At 43.0% G+C, this 12,455-nt stretch overlaps 1 protein-coding gene across 1 annotated transcript in view; it reads right to left on the reverse strand.

Annotated features, from left to right (window-relative positions):
• The window catches only part of LOC144668897 (asialoglycoprotein receptor 1-like), a 28,232-nt gene extending 17,387 nt beyond the window's left edge, over positions 1 to 10,845 (reverse strand). Inside the window, exons 1-3 of the mRNA XM_078531360.1 lie at positions 10,624 to 10,845; positions 6,847 to 6,948; positions 3,346 to 3,420 (exon numbers count right to left, since the gene is read on the reverse strand). Of these exons, the coding sequence (XP_078387486.1) occupies positions 3,346 to 3,420; positions 6,847 to 6,948; positions 10,624 to 10,708 (262 nt within the window). The 5' untranslated portion in view covers positions 10,709 to 10,845. The remainder of the gene's footprint in view (positions 1 to 3,345; positions 3,421 to 6,846; positions 6,949 to 10,623) is intronic.
• Between the last annotated feature and the right edge of the window lie 1,610 nt (positions 10,846 to 12,455).

The following is a 12,455-nucleotide window of genomic DNA, read 5'->3' on the forward strand; positions in this document are numbered from 1 at the left end:
AATATCAACTAATGCCTGAGATTTGCAACGTCCAGATTTACACAAGGAAGAGGAGATTCAGAAAGCTAATGTCTCCCCCCACCCCCCCAAGGTTTGAGATGCAAGGAGAGGTAAGTCGGAGTGGGAGATGATGGGATCCAGGTTACATTGGTGGGAGAAAAACAAAGATTATACAGGACAGGTATAAAGAACATAAGACAACAACAACTTGCATTGATATAGTGCCTTTAACATAGTAAAACATCTCAAGGTACTTCACAGGAGTGTTATCAGCAAAATTTGACACTCAGCTAAATAAGGAGACATTGGGACAGGTGACCCAAAAGCTTGGTCAAGGAGATAGGCTGTAAGGAGAGTCTTAAAGCAGGATAGCTGAGAGTTTTAGGAAGGAAATTTCATAGCTTATGGCCCAACTTATGGCCGTCCAATGGTAGAGCAATGAAAGTCAGTGATGTCAAGGGGCCAGAATTGGAGGAGCACAGAGATCTCAGGGAGTTCTAGGTCTAGCCCCAATTCTTCAGTGTCCATCCTTCCTTCTCCAATCCCTTGCTGCCCTCCAGATGTGCACCCTCCACCTTCAATTCTTCATTGTTTCATACGCCTAATTCTGTTCTTTCGTTCCCACCCATCTTCTGTTCAATGAAGCTATCTGACATAAAGATGTTATCCAATTATTGTGGAAGGCTACAATCATCAGGACTTGGGTGCTGTGTCCTAAAGTCAATCAGAGCTTGCGTTCAAATCCCACCATGACAATCTATGCAATTAAGTCAGGTTATTTGAGAGCTGCCAGAAGTTATGGTCATTGTCACGATGATGGATTTGTGCATGAATGATGTCAATCTGTAATTTCACCAGCTGATCAAACATATACTGAACTGTTTAAAAAGGATTTTTTAAAGACAAGAAAAGACACTGATTAAAGATGGCTGCCACAAGTCACCTGGCAATGATTAGTTTCTGGAAAGTTCCAATGTGGAATACAAGTCAGACATGCCACAACATCCTTCTCTGGAATTTCACACCAGAGGATGTCAAGAACTACTTCAAAACAATTTACTGAGAAATATACCCGACATAACATTTTACATTTCTGTAAGACTACCTCTCCAGCAAAAGAAAATCTGCTAGAACAATAGCGACATGAAATATATTTTCCTATCTCATCAAGGTGGATAATGATTCATTCAAAGAGCTAATGGCTGGGACATTTCAGAATCTACTCACCCCTTGGCATGAAACAAAAGCAACTTACAATTTAGACAAGTAACGAATCCATTCTGAAATCATTATGGGGAGAGAGAGGTCATGTGACCGAAGTAACCATTTTGAAATCTCTTTTATACAAGCTGCTAAAGACAGAAGCAGTCAGTAGTCTGGAAAAGTTGTCAATAGAGCAGTAAGGAGCTCCCCTTCTCTCCTCTCCCAAGTTAAGGCCCTATCCCTTACAGTTTAAAAATCCAGCACAGAGATAGTGAATTTTCTAGTGAACAGAACATCAGGTGCAAAATGTATCAACTTCCAGAAGAGATGGATTAAAGATTAAAAATAAATTATCTTTAGCAAGTGCAGTTACATGGGCTTCAACTCAACTCCTGGAATCTAAGGAACTTGGAAAAATTTCTGCCACAGCCATAGGGACAAGCCAAGGACTCATAAACAATGAACTCCCAAGCTTGTTATGATATGTGCCAGGCAGACCAAATCTACAAGGGAAACTTGGCCATGCTATCACATTGGTTTTTTAAATTCTGTATTTATTCCGAGAATATTTGTGCACTGAATTCATGAGTAATCAGTCCATTAACACCTAAAGAGATATTAAAAACTAAATTAAAGCATTTACTAATAAAAGAAAAGATTTCAAGTGTATGTATAAGATTACAGCTACCTAATACTATAAAAAATCCCAAAATCCCTAATTAACCTAACTCCTAAACTACACACCTCCTTTAAGGCAACAGTGCCAAAATAGATTTTAAATTTAAGTAGGCAAGCCAGCAAGTTTATCACAGCACCCACTCAACAGTGGAATTCCAAAGGCTTTCATCTACCTTGGGTTACTGGACACAGCAGACTTCTGCTAAAGTGGCTGGAGTCTTCCCCAAAACTGTTTTACATGGTCCTTTTAGATCTTACATGCCTTCCCCCCCACCCCCCCAACCCCAACAACATAGCCTTCCATCCTTCTTTATATATGTTTCTCTTTCTTTAATCTGTAACTTCCATTGTTCTGTATGTCTTTGGAAATTTACTTCTCCCATAATATAAAAATCTTTCATGTTGCCAAGATGGATGGTAGCTTTGGGAAAAATAAACACACTGCTTGGCCTTGCTTATCTTGTTAGTTGTAAACATCTTATCATCCCTTTGAAACCTAAATAATCCATTCACATATCTAAAACTACCAATTTCCTTCACACCCTACATGCTAAGCCCTCATCCATGTTTACTTATTAGCATTTCAAACGTCTTTTACCCCTAGCTATTTTTGATAATTTCAAGCTTGCAGTCTATCTGACTCCAATTCAATTAAATCACACAGCTGGAAGCATTTACACTCTCACCCATAAGCCTACTTTACAATACAACAATATTATGAACAAATATGTTAGTTTCACGGCAAGCTTTTAAAAAATCTTTCAGTATTGAACTTTAATTTGGCTAAGAAAGCAACTACCTACAGCATAGCATGTGAATTTTGCACGCTCGTGGGTGTGTGTGAATGTGGGTCACGTTTGAGAAGCGCAGGTTTACCTTTTTAAATGCTTCCCTATCTTTACCTGGGTGGGCTTTTAACTCAATAAAAACTAACCTCTTTTTTGTTATAAACCTCAAGAAAGCCAGTCAGACTTGTTTCTGGCTGTAAATGGCTAAACACAGACATTGAGTAAAATACCTTCATCCTTCTAAATTCACAAAAGTCCCTGTTAAGGTCAGGCTTGGTGTGGTGTGAGAGAGGAGTCAACTTTACCCCTCCTCACTTGGCTCTAACACCATGTTAAAGTCCAGTTAGTTTCAGTGCTGCTGTACAGCAGAGCCCGAGCAGGACTCTGAACCCACACTATGGGCTAAATTCCCTCTGAAACGGCCTAACTCAAGTTGTTTGAAAATAAATCAGAAAACCGAGAAACTCCTTGGGTTAGGTCAGGACTTGTAACAAATGTGACCTTGTCATTTGCAGCCCGAGACCAAATTATAAATAGTGAGTACTTCCTTTTAATCACTGAGTAATTAGCTGCGAAATTGATTGAGATTCTGATCATTTGTCCTTTACTCTGGATCCTTGGACTTCCACAGGTGAAATCCCTCCCATGTCACCGTATTCTCCCATACTCCACTCACCATTATTCAGGGCATGAGAGACCTGCGTCTGGACCTGCGACTGAAACTCCTCCACTGTCTCATTGGTCTCTGAACCTGAGAAATCAGCAAGAGTTTAGTTACAAAGTTCATTTAGCAGCCGAGAGAGGGTAAACTAAATTCCCCAGAGGTCAGATTGCTAGCGACAAATTGTGGCAGCCAAATGTAACTTCCCGGACAAGTCAGAGTGTACAGATCTGAATGTGTAGAGTGTAACATCGCCAGTCTGGTGTTGGACAGGGAAAGTGACTTATAGTGTCAGACAAGCTGTTGGGAAAGTTTCAACATTGCAAAGCAGTTATGTAAAACGTGCTGCCACAATGTCGGAAGGGTGTAGTTTTGTGTTGTTTTTAAATGTAACCCAAGATTTTTCTCACTTCCTTTTTATAACACGGAGCCGATCGCAATGTTACTGAAGTTCTCGATGATCTTTCCTTGGCAGCAAAATAAACATCAGAACAAAACCCATTGCTCCTGCCATGTTGTGACTTCAGTTTTATTGTGCATCATTCTTTAGCTGTAAGTAACCCCAATAATGTCAGGGGCAGCATCTCAGTGCTGGCTTATCGGTTCAGTTCCTGACATCGTTTTATGGAACTCACCGTTTGAAGACAGGCGAGAAATAAATAGTTCGCTGATGTCTATAAACCGTAAACTGAAATGATACCGGGGTTCAAATATTTTAATAAAAGCAAAATACTGCGGATCTGAATCATGCCCTCTCCTATTTTCCCTCTGTCCATCGCGCCCCCGCCCTGTCAACCACAAACAGATTTAAAATTATATATTCTCTTTCTTTTCCAGTTTCCTGGGCTGGTTTAAAAGATGTACCATTGTCACGTTTTGAAGGTGACCAATTGAGCAGCACGTAGGCCTGTCACAATGGAGAGTGAACAAGGGTGAATTCATTGCTGGGGGTAATTTGCGATAGTGACACCACTGAGATAGGCATCTCAGGCTCTGGGTGATTAGGCAGCAAGAACACACCTTCTCTTATCCTATCATCTAAACAGAGTTAATTTTTCCACTTCTGCTTTTCTCCCTCCACAGATGCTGCTCTAACTGGTGACCATTTCCAGCATTTTCTTCCTGTATTTCATATCTTCAGCATTCACAGTAGGTGTGTTTTTATTTTGTTGATATTTCTCAACCATATCTCTCCAAAATAAACCTGCCCAGTTTTTGTCGAACTGATATGGAGTTATGACTTTCTCCTGCAAGTCGATTTTGACCTCACTGAAGGCCACCTTAAACTGATTTACTCAGGATTTTTGGAAGCTGCCGGAAAGAAGAGTCTTGGATTGCCATCCAGGTTCACACCCAGAGAGAATATTCCACCTTTTTAAAAATTCATTTACAGATGTGGGTGTTGCTGGCTGGGCCAGCAATTATTGCCCACCCCTAGTTGCCCTTGAGAAGGTGGTGGTGAGCTGGCTTCTTGAGCCGCTGCAGTCCATGTGGTGTAGGTACACCCACAGTGCTGTTAGGGAGGGAGTTCCAGAATTTTGACCCAGTGACAGTGAAGGAACGGTGATATATTTCCAAGTCAGGATGGTGTGTGGCTTGGAGGGGAACTTCCGGATGGTGGTGTTCCCATGTGTCTGCTGCCTTTGACCTTCTAGATGGTAGTGGTTGTGGGTTTGGAAGGTGCTGACTAAGGAGCCTTGGTGAATTCCTGCATCTTGTGCATCTTGTAGATGGTACACACTGCTGCAACTGTGCGTTGGTGGTGGAGGGAGTGAATGATTGTGGAAGGAACAGTGGTATATTTCCAATTCAGGACATGAGTTCCTGCAGTGCATCTTGTAGTTGGTACACACTCCTGCCATTGTGTGTCAGTGGTGGTAATCTTACACAGTGCAAGTTGCACTCTATTTATTATTCTCACTGCAGATGGGGTTCAATGGCTTCTCCTTTGGCCTCCTCGACTATCAGGACAAGCAAACAAGTGGCTGTTTTGTCCTGGACGGCGTCAAGCTTCTTGAGTGTTGTTGGAGCTGCACTCGTCCAGGCAAGTGGAGATTATTCCATCACACTCCTGACTTGTGCCTCGTAGATGGTGGACAGGCTTTGGGGAGTCATGGGCCGAGTTACTTGCCACAGGATTGATAGCCTCTGACCTGCTCTTGTAGCCACAGCATTTACCTTTCAGAGCTCAGCTGCTTGATTAATGAGCCAATGTGCAAAAGTAGCAGAATTGCGTGCATGGAATCAGAGAATGGTTTAAGCAGAGAAGGAAGCCATTTGGCTCATCGTGCCTATGTCAACTCCCTGGAAGAGAAACTCACCCAGTCCCACACCAACTTTTCCACCTAACCCTGCAAATTTTTCCACAAGTAACTTTTCATTTTTACACCTGAAGCATAATGCATAAATAGAATCTTATAGATAGATTTCAGTAAATAAACCACATAGACTATACGTTTTAGAGGTTCTGTTTGTTATTCTGGCTTTCCACAGTCTGTGCAAGTTTTTAAGAATGTGTTTCTCTTTCGGGCAAAGCATGCAGATTTCTGATTTAATCGGCAGACCAGATAGAGTGATTCCAGAACAGTCTTAATTTTATCAATTGCTGGCTGTTTGCAATTGAGGCAAGAGATTTGACACGACCAACATTCTGAAAATCTCAGCACTTGCTGCCTGCCTCAGTTTTACATTGAAATGTCCCAGAGGCAGTGACTCTATCTGTTCTCTAGAACTTGTCTCAAGAAATTGCTTCACTTGTTACAATCAGTCACACCAAAGTTGACTTAGAAACAAAGCTGTTCCTGAAATGTTTACTAAGTCTGAATCTGTCACAGGAGCACCTTCAGTACATTTTTTAAAAATTTGTTCATGTGGGCATTGCTGGCTTGGCCAGCACTTATTCAGAGGGCATTTTTAAGAGTCAACCACATTGCTGTGGGTCTGGAGTCTAAAGGGCATTAGTGAACCAGATGGATTTTTTCCAACAATGGTTTACATGGTCATCAAGTTTTTAATTCCAGGCTTTTGTTGAATTCAAATTTCACCATCTGCAGTGGTGGGGTTTGAACCCAGGTCCCCAGAGCATTAGCCTGGGTCTCTGGAATACTAGTCCAGTGACTATACCACTATGCCACCACCTTCCCCTGGGCTGCAGCAATCCAAGAAGACAATCCACCAGTCTTTTTCAACAGTAACTAGGGATGGGCAATAGATGCTGTCCTTGCCAGGCGTTAATGGCATTGATTAATTAAGGGCATTGATTAATTAAGTACCTAGAGTATTTAAGTACCTAGAGTACTTGTAAAGAGAGACTGCTGGGACACAGTGGGGCTAGTAGGTAGGAAGCAGACATATGTAGAGCTACATTCTGTAAATAAACCTATTATCAGGAAAAGTATTAGTGTCTAGTTTCACACTTCACTAACTGGCTTGGGATTAACATAACATCAGTGACACCCACATCCTTAGAGTGAATTAAAAAAGAACAACGTGGACATGAAGTGGAAAGTTACTTACATTTAATGACTCCGGTGATCAGAAGAACAAGGATAACACACAGAATGATGAAGATTAGGAGCATCAACCCCGTTCCAGAAAAGACTGACTTAAATCGGCTACCTGAGATTTCAAACATGGTGCTGATTAGAATGTTGTATTTATGGTATCAAGATGATGAGGAAACATAATTGTTGCTAAATTAACTGACTTTTATCATAGATTCTTTAAAGCCATAGCCTGGAGAAAGTCAATACCAATTCACAGGAACACGCCCATCTCAATACACAGAAAAGAAACTGGATTTCTATAGTACCTTTTACATCCTCACAATGTCCTAAAGCACTTTACAACCAATGAAGTTCTTCTGAAATGTAGCTATTGTTGTGACGTTGGAAACACAGCAGCTGATTTGACAACAGTGAGACCCCACAAGCAACAACAAGGTAAGAGCCAGGTCATCTGTTTTGAGGGGTAAATATTGGCCAGGAGACTGAAAAGAACTCCCTCGCTCTTTTTCCAATAGTGTCTTAGGATCTCTTACTCCCATTTGAGAGGGCAGATGGGGCCTCAGCTTAGCATCTCATTGGAAAGACAGTGCAGTATTCCTTGAGTATTGCAGTGGAATGTCAGTTTAGATTAAATGCTTTAGGTAGCCTGGACTAGGTTGTGAACCCAAAATCTCTGACTTGGAGGCAAGAGTGCCACAAGGGTGGGAGTAAGAGATCCTAGGACACTACTGGAAAAAGGCCAAAGACTGCTATCAGGGAGCCCGGAATGACTCCTTACAGGAGCTCGAGCGCTCCTTCAGCTGCTGAGCCCAGGGAAGTTAGCTCTCACAAGACCTGTCTACAAATGGAAAACAAATCTGGAAAGTTACAGTCACTGAATTGATTACAATGGAGTGGTCAGTGCTTCCTTTTAATTCTTTTAAGGGACATGGGCATCTCTGGCCAGGCCAGCATTTTTATTGCCCACCTTTAGCTGCCCTTGAGAGGGTGGTGGTGATCTGCCTTCTTGAACCGCTGCAGTCCATGTGGTGTAGGTACACCCACAGTGCTGTTAGGAAGGGAGTTCCAGAATTTTGACCCAGTGACAGTGAAGGAATGGTGATGTATTTCCAAATCAGGATGGGGTGAGTGGCTTGGAGGGGAACTTCCTGGTGATGGTGTTCCCATGTATCTGCTGCCCTTGTCCTTCTAGATGGTAGTGGTTGTGGCTTTGGAAGGTGCTGTCCTTCTAATTAATTGTGAACTCTTTAGCCATGACCATCCCTTGACAGTCTAGTGGACTAACTGTTTAAACTAAATAAAATTGTCCAGGTCTTGCTGCATTTGGATATGGACTGCTTCTGTATTTGAGGAGAAGTCACGAATGGTGCTGAACATTGTGCAATCATCAGCGAACATCCCCACTTCTGACCTTATGATGGAAGGAAGGTCATTGCTGAAGTAGCTGAAGATGGTTGGGCCTAGGACACTACCCTGAGGAACTCCTGCAGTGATGTCCTGGAACTGAGATGATTGACCTCCAACAACCATAACCATCTTCCTTTGTGCTAGGTATGACTCCAACCAGTGGAAAGTTTTCCCCCTGATTCCCATTGACTCCAATTTTGCTTGGGCTCCTTGATGCCACACTTGGTCAAAAGCTGCCTTGATGTCAAGGGCAGTCACTCTAACCTTTTGAGTTCAGCTCTTTTGTCCATGTTTGGACTAGGGCTGTGATGAGGTCAGGAGCTGGGTGACTCTGCTGGAACCTCACTGGCATCAGCGAGCAGGTTATTGCTGAGTAAGTGCTTGATAGCATTGTCGATGACCCCATCCATTACTTTACTGATGGTCGAGAGTGGTAATTGGCCGGTTTGGATTTGTCCTGCTTTTTATGGACAGGACGTACCTGACCAATTTTCCACATAGGGTAGATGGCAGCATTGTAGCTGTACTGGAACAGCTTTACCAAGGGTGTAGCTAGGCCTGGAGCACAAGTCTTCAGTACTATTGCTGGAATATTGTCATAGCCTTTGCAGTATCCAGTGCCTTTAGCCAGGCCATGAGATTACAGATTGTAGTTGAATACAATTCTGCTGCTGCTGCTGATGGCCCACAGTGCCTCATGGATGCCCAGTTTTGAGTTGCTAGATCTTTTCGAACTCTATCCCATTTAGAAATGTGGTAGTGCCAGATAACAGGATGGAGAGTATCCTCAATGTGATGATGGGGCTTCGTCTCCACAAGGACCATCTGGTGGTCACCCCTACCGATACTGTCAACTACAGGTGCATCTGTGACAGGTAGATTGGTGAAGACAAGCTCAAGTAGGCTTTTCCTTCTTGTTCATCCCCTCACCACCTGCCGCTGACCCATTCTAGCAGCTATGTCATTTAGGACTCAGCCAGCTCGGTCAGTAATGGTGCTACTGAGCCACTCTTGGTGATGAGCTTTGAAGTCCCCCACCCAGAATATATTCTGTGCCCTTGCTACCCTCAGTGTTCCTCCAAGTGGTGTTCTACATGGAGGAGCATTGATTCATCAGCTGAGGTGGCGGGGGTTGGGGGGAGGTGTGGCAGTAGGTGGTTACCAACAAGAGATTTCCTTGCCCATGTTTGACCTGATGCCATAAGACTTCATGGTGTCCAGAGTTGATGTTGAGGACTCCCAGATCAACCCTTCCTGACTGTTCTGCCATCTCTGCTGGGTCTGTGCCTTTGGTGGGACAGGGATGGTGATGGTGGTGTCTAGGATATTGGTTGTAGGGTATGATTCTGTGAGTATGACTATATCAGGCTATTTCTTGACTTGTCTGTGTCTTGCTCAGCGATTTCAGAGGGCAGTTAGGGTCAACCACATTGCTGTAGGTCTGGAGTCACATATAGGCCAGACCAGGTAAGGACGGCAGATTTCCTTCCCTAAAGAACATTAGTGAACCAGGTGGGTATTTTTAACAACAATCTGCAGTGATTTCATGGCCACTCTGATTGAGACTAGTTTTCTAATTCCAGATTTATTAATTGAATTTAAATTTCACTGGAACCCATGTTCCCAGAGCATTAGCCAGGGCCTCTGGATTACCAGCCCAATGACATTATCACTACGCCACCATCTCCCCTCTAAATATAGCTTGACTATGGTCTGGTATGCTTTCCATTTGGGAGATGTGCTTCATCTTCAAATTGAATGTTTTCTTCTAATTTTCAAATCCCTCCCTGGCTTGGGCCCCCTCCCTATCTCTGTAACCTCCTCCAACCCTACGATCCTCTCAGTACTCTACACCCCTCTAATTGTTGAGCATCACTGATTTTAATCACTGGCAACCGTGCCTTAAGCTGCCTGGGCTCTTAACTCTGGAATTCCCTCTCTAAACATCTCCGCTCCTCTCCTCTTGTGAAATGTTCCTGAAAACTGACCTCTTTGAGTAAACATTTTGTCACCTGTCTTAATTCCCCTTTCTGTGTCTCAGTGTCAAACTTTATTTTAGTCTTTGAAGTACCTTGTGCTGTTTTACTGGTGGTGGCGTATAAAAAGAGATTGTTGCTGTACAAACAGTTAGAGATAAGGGAGCAAACAGTGAGTTGTTAAGAAATTTAACAAATACTGTATGGTACCTTAGATAACAAACTGACTGAGAGAAACAGTCTCCCTTGCAATGTCAATTCTATTTTTCATGACCATCAGTCCCCCCCTCACTCAATACCACAGCAAATGAGAAATTCATGTAACTCTCATGACCGTTTACACAACAATATACTCAAGTCCACTCCAGCACACTCATTCCCACCTTCGTTGAATGAAAATGTACCTGGAATCCACTTAGTCCGTTGCTGTTTTTGTTCATTGTCAAGATTGAAGTCCTCAAAATCGTTGTAGGCACGTTCTCCAGCCATTCTGTAAGACAATGCAGAAACTGGTGCTGAGCTTCATAGGGAACTGATGAGGGAATGGGGAACTCTATATGGTCTGTTATGTCAAAGATCCTAATACCCAAGCCAATTGTATTGTGATTTTCCCCAGCGCCCACTGTGTCCCCTTTTGCAGAATTGAAACCAGTTTAAGGAAAAGCTGACACTGATGTTTATGATTAGATATAAATATTACAGGAGGAAGGAAATGGTGACCAATGATCAAATTGCCTAAAGTGCAAGTCAACATTATCAATGCAAACATTTAAGCAAGGGTTTTCTCATGTCTTGTGCTTCAGGAGGTCAGAATCCTATCCAGGGATTGGGTATTTTGCACATAGAATGATGGTTCTGGAAGGTCAATGGTACTGGAAGTGTGATGGTCCTGGAAGGGCAATGGTTCTGGAAGGGGCAATGGTTCTGGAAGGGTGATGGCCTGGAAGGGTGATAGTTCTGGAAGGGTGATGGTTCTGGAAGGGTCAATGGTTCTGGAAGGGTGATGGTTCTGGAAGGGTGATGGTTCTGGAGGGGTGATGGTTCTGGAAGCATGATGGCTCTGGGAGGGTGATGGTCCTGGAAGGGCGATTGTTCTAGAAGGGCAATGGTTCTGGAAGGGCGATGTTTCTGGAAGGGCAATGGTTCTGGAAAGGTGATGGTCCTGGAAGGGTGCGAGGCCTGAGGAGAAATCCCACCTATAGTTCTTGTCCTCTGGTAAACCAATGAGTTTCCTCTTCCAGATCCTGTAGTGCCAATGGAACAAAGATGGAGGAATTCCCATCCGATTTCCTACTACAAGTGAGGTGGCTGGTGGGAGCATGTTAAAAAAATGTTGGAAATAGAAGTCGCAATGCAATAAACTCTAAGTAGCGATAAAAATTAATGGAAGGACCGATAAAAGCATATCATAAATCAGGGTTGATTCAAACTGAGCTGCAGTAAAAGGTTATAGTCTAATTGCATGTCCTTGGGATATGGACATTAACTGACAAGGCAGCTTTTATTGTCCTTTGTAAGTGACTATGAGGGCATTAATTATATTAAATTCAAAGCACAAACAGGCCATTTGGCCCAACTGACCTATGCTGACGTTTATCCTCCACATCATCCAACTCTCATCTAATCCCATCGGCACATCTTTCGATTCCTTTCTCCCTTTGCGTACATATCTACCTCCTTTTTAAATGCTTCTACTTGCATCAACCACTGCATGTTGTAGTGCGTTCCAGATTCTAATCATTCTGCTTTCCAGCAATATTGGGCAGGTGTAAAACTGGGATTCCACTTGTTTCTACGGGATTCCTGCCTGATGGGTTTGGTTAAAGTAATTGGTTCTGCTCCATTTAACACTTCGATAGAATTCCTATCCCTCACTGATCAGAATGTTGTCGTGTGCAAAATCTGAATTCAGTATAATTTGGCTGGTGCTAATATTAATACCACTTTCTGCTCTTTAGATTGAAGTACATTGGCTGTGAGATTGCAGGTGGGAATGTGTAAATAAAAGTGTCAGGAATTGCAGTGTCACAGTCACAGGGAGCGTCCACCTGAATCAACCTGGGCCAACAACCAAATTGGTTCAGAAATTAAGGAACATTCAGCACCAACAGCCCCTCCCACACCCCCAACCTCTATCAGGGGCAGTTACATGGGAACACCACCTCCTCCAAGTTCCTCTCCAACAACAACAACTTATAACTTACATAGCACCTTTAATGTAATGAAACATCCCAAG

Source organism: Cetorhinus maximus, chromosome 28, assembly GCF_964194155.1.
Source record: "Cetorhinus maximus chromosome 28, sCetMax3.hap1.1, whole genome shotgun sequence".
In the NCBI taxonomy this organism is placed as follows: domain Eukaryota; kingdom Metazoa; phylum Chordata; class Chondrichthyes; order Lamniformes; family Cetorhinidae; genus Cetorhinus; species Cetorhinus maximus.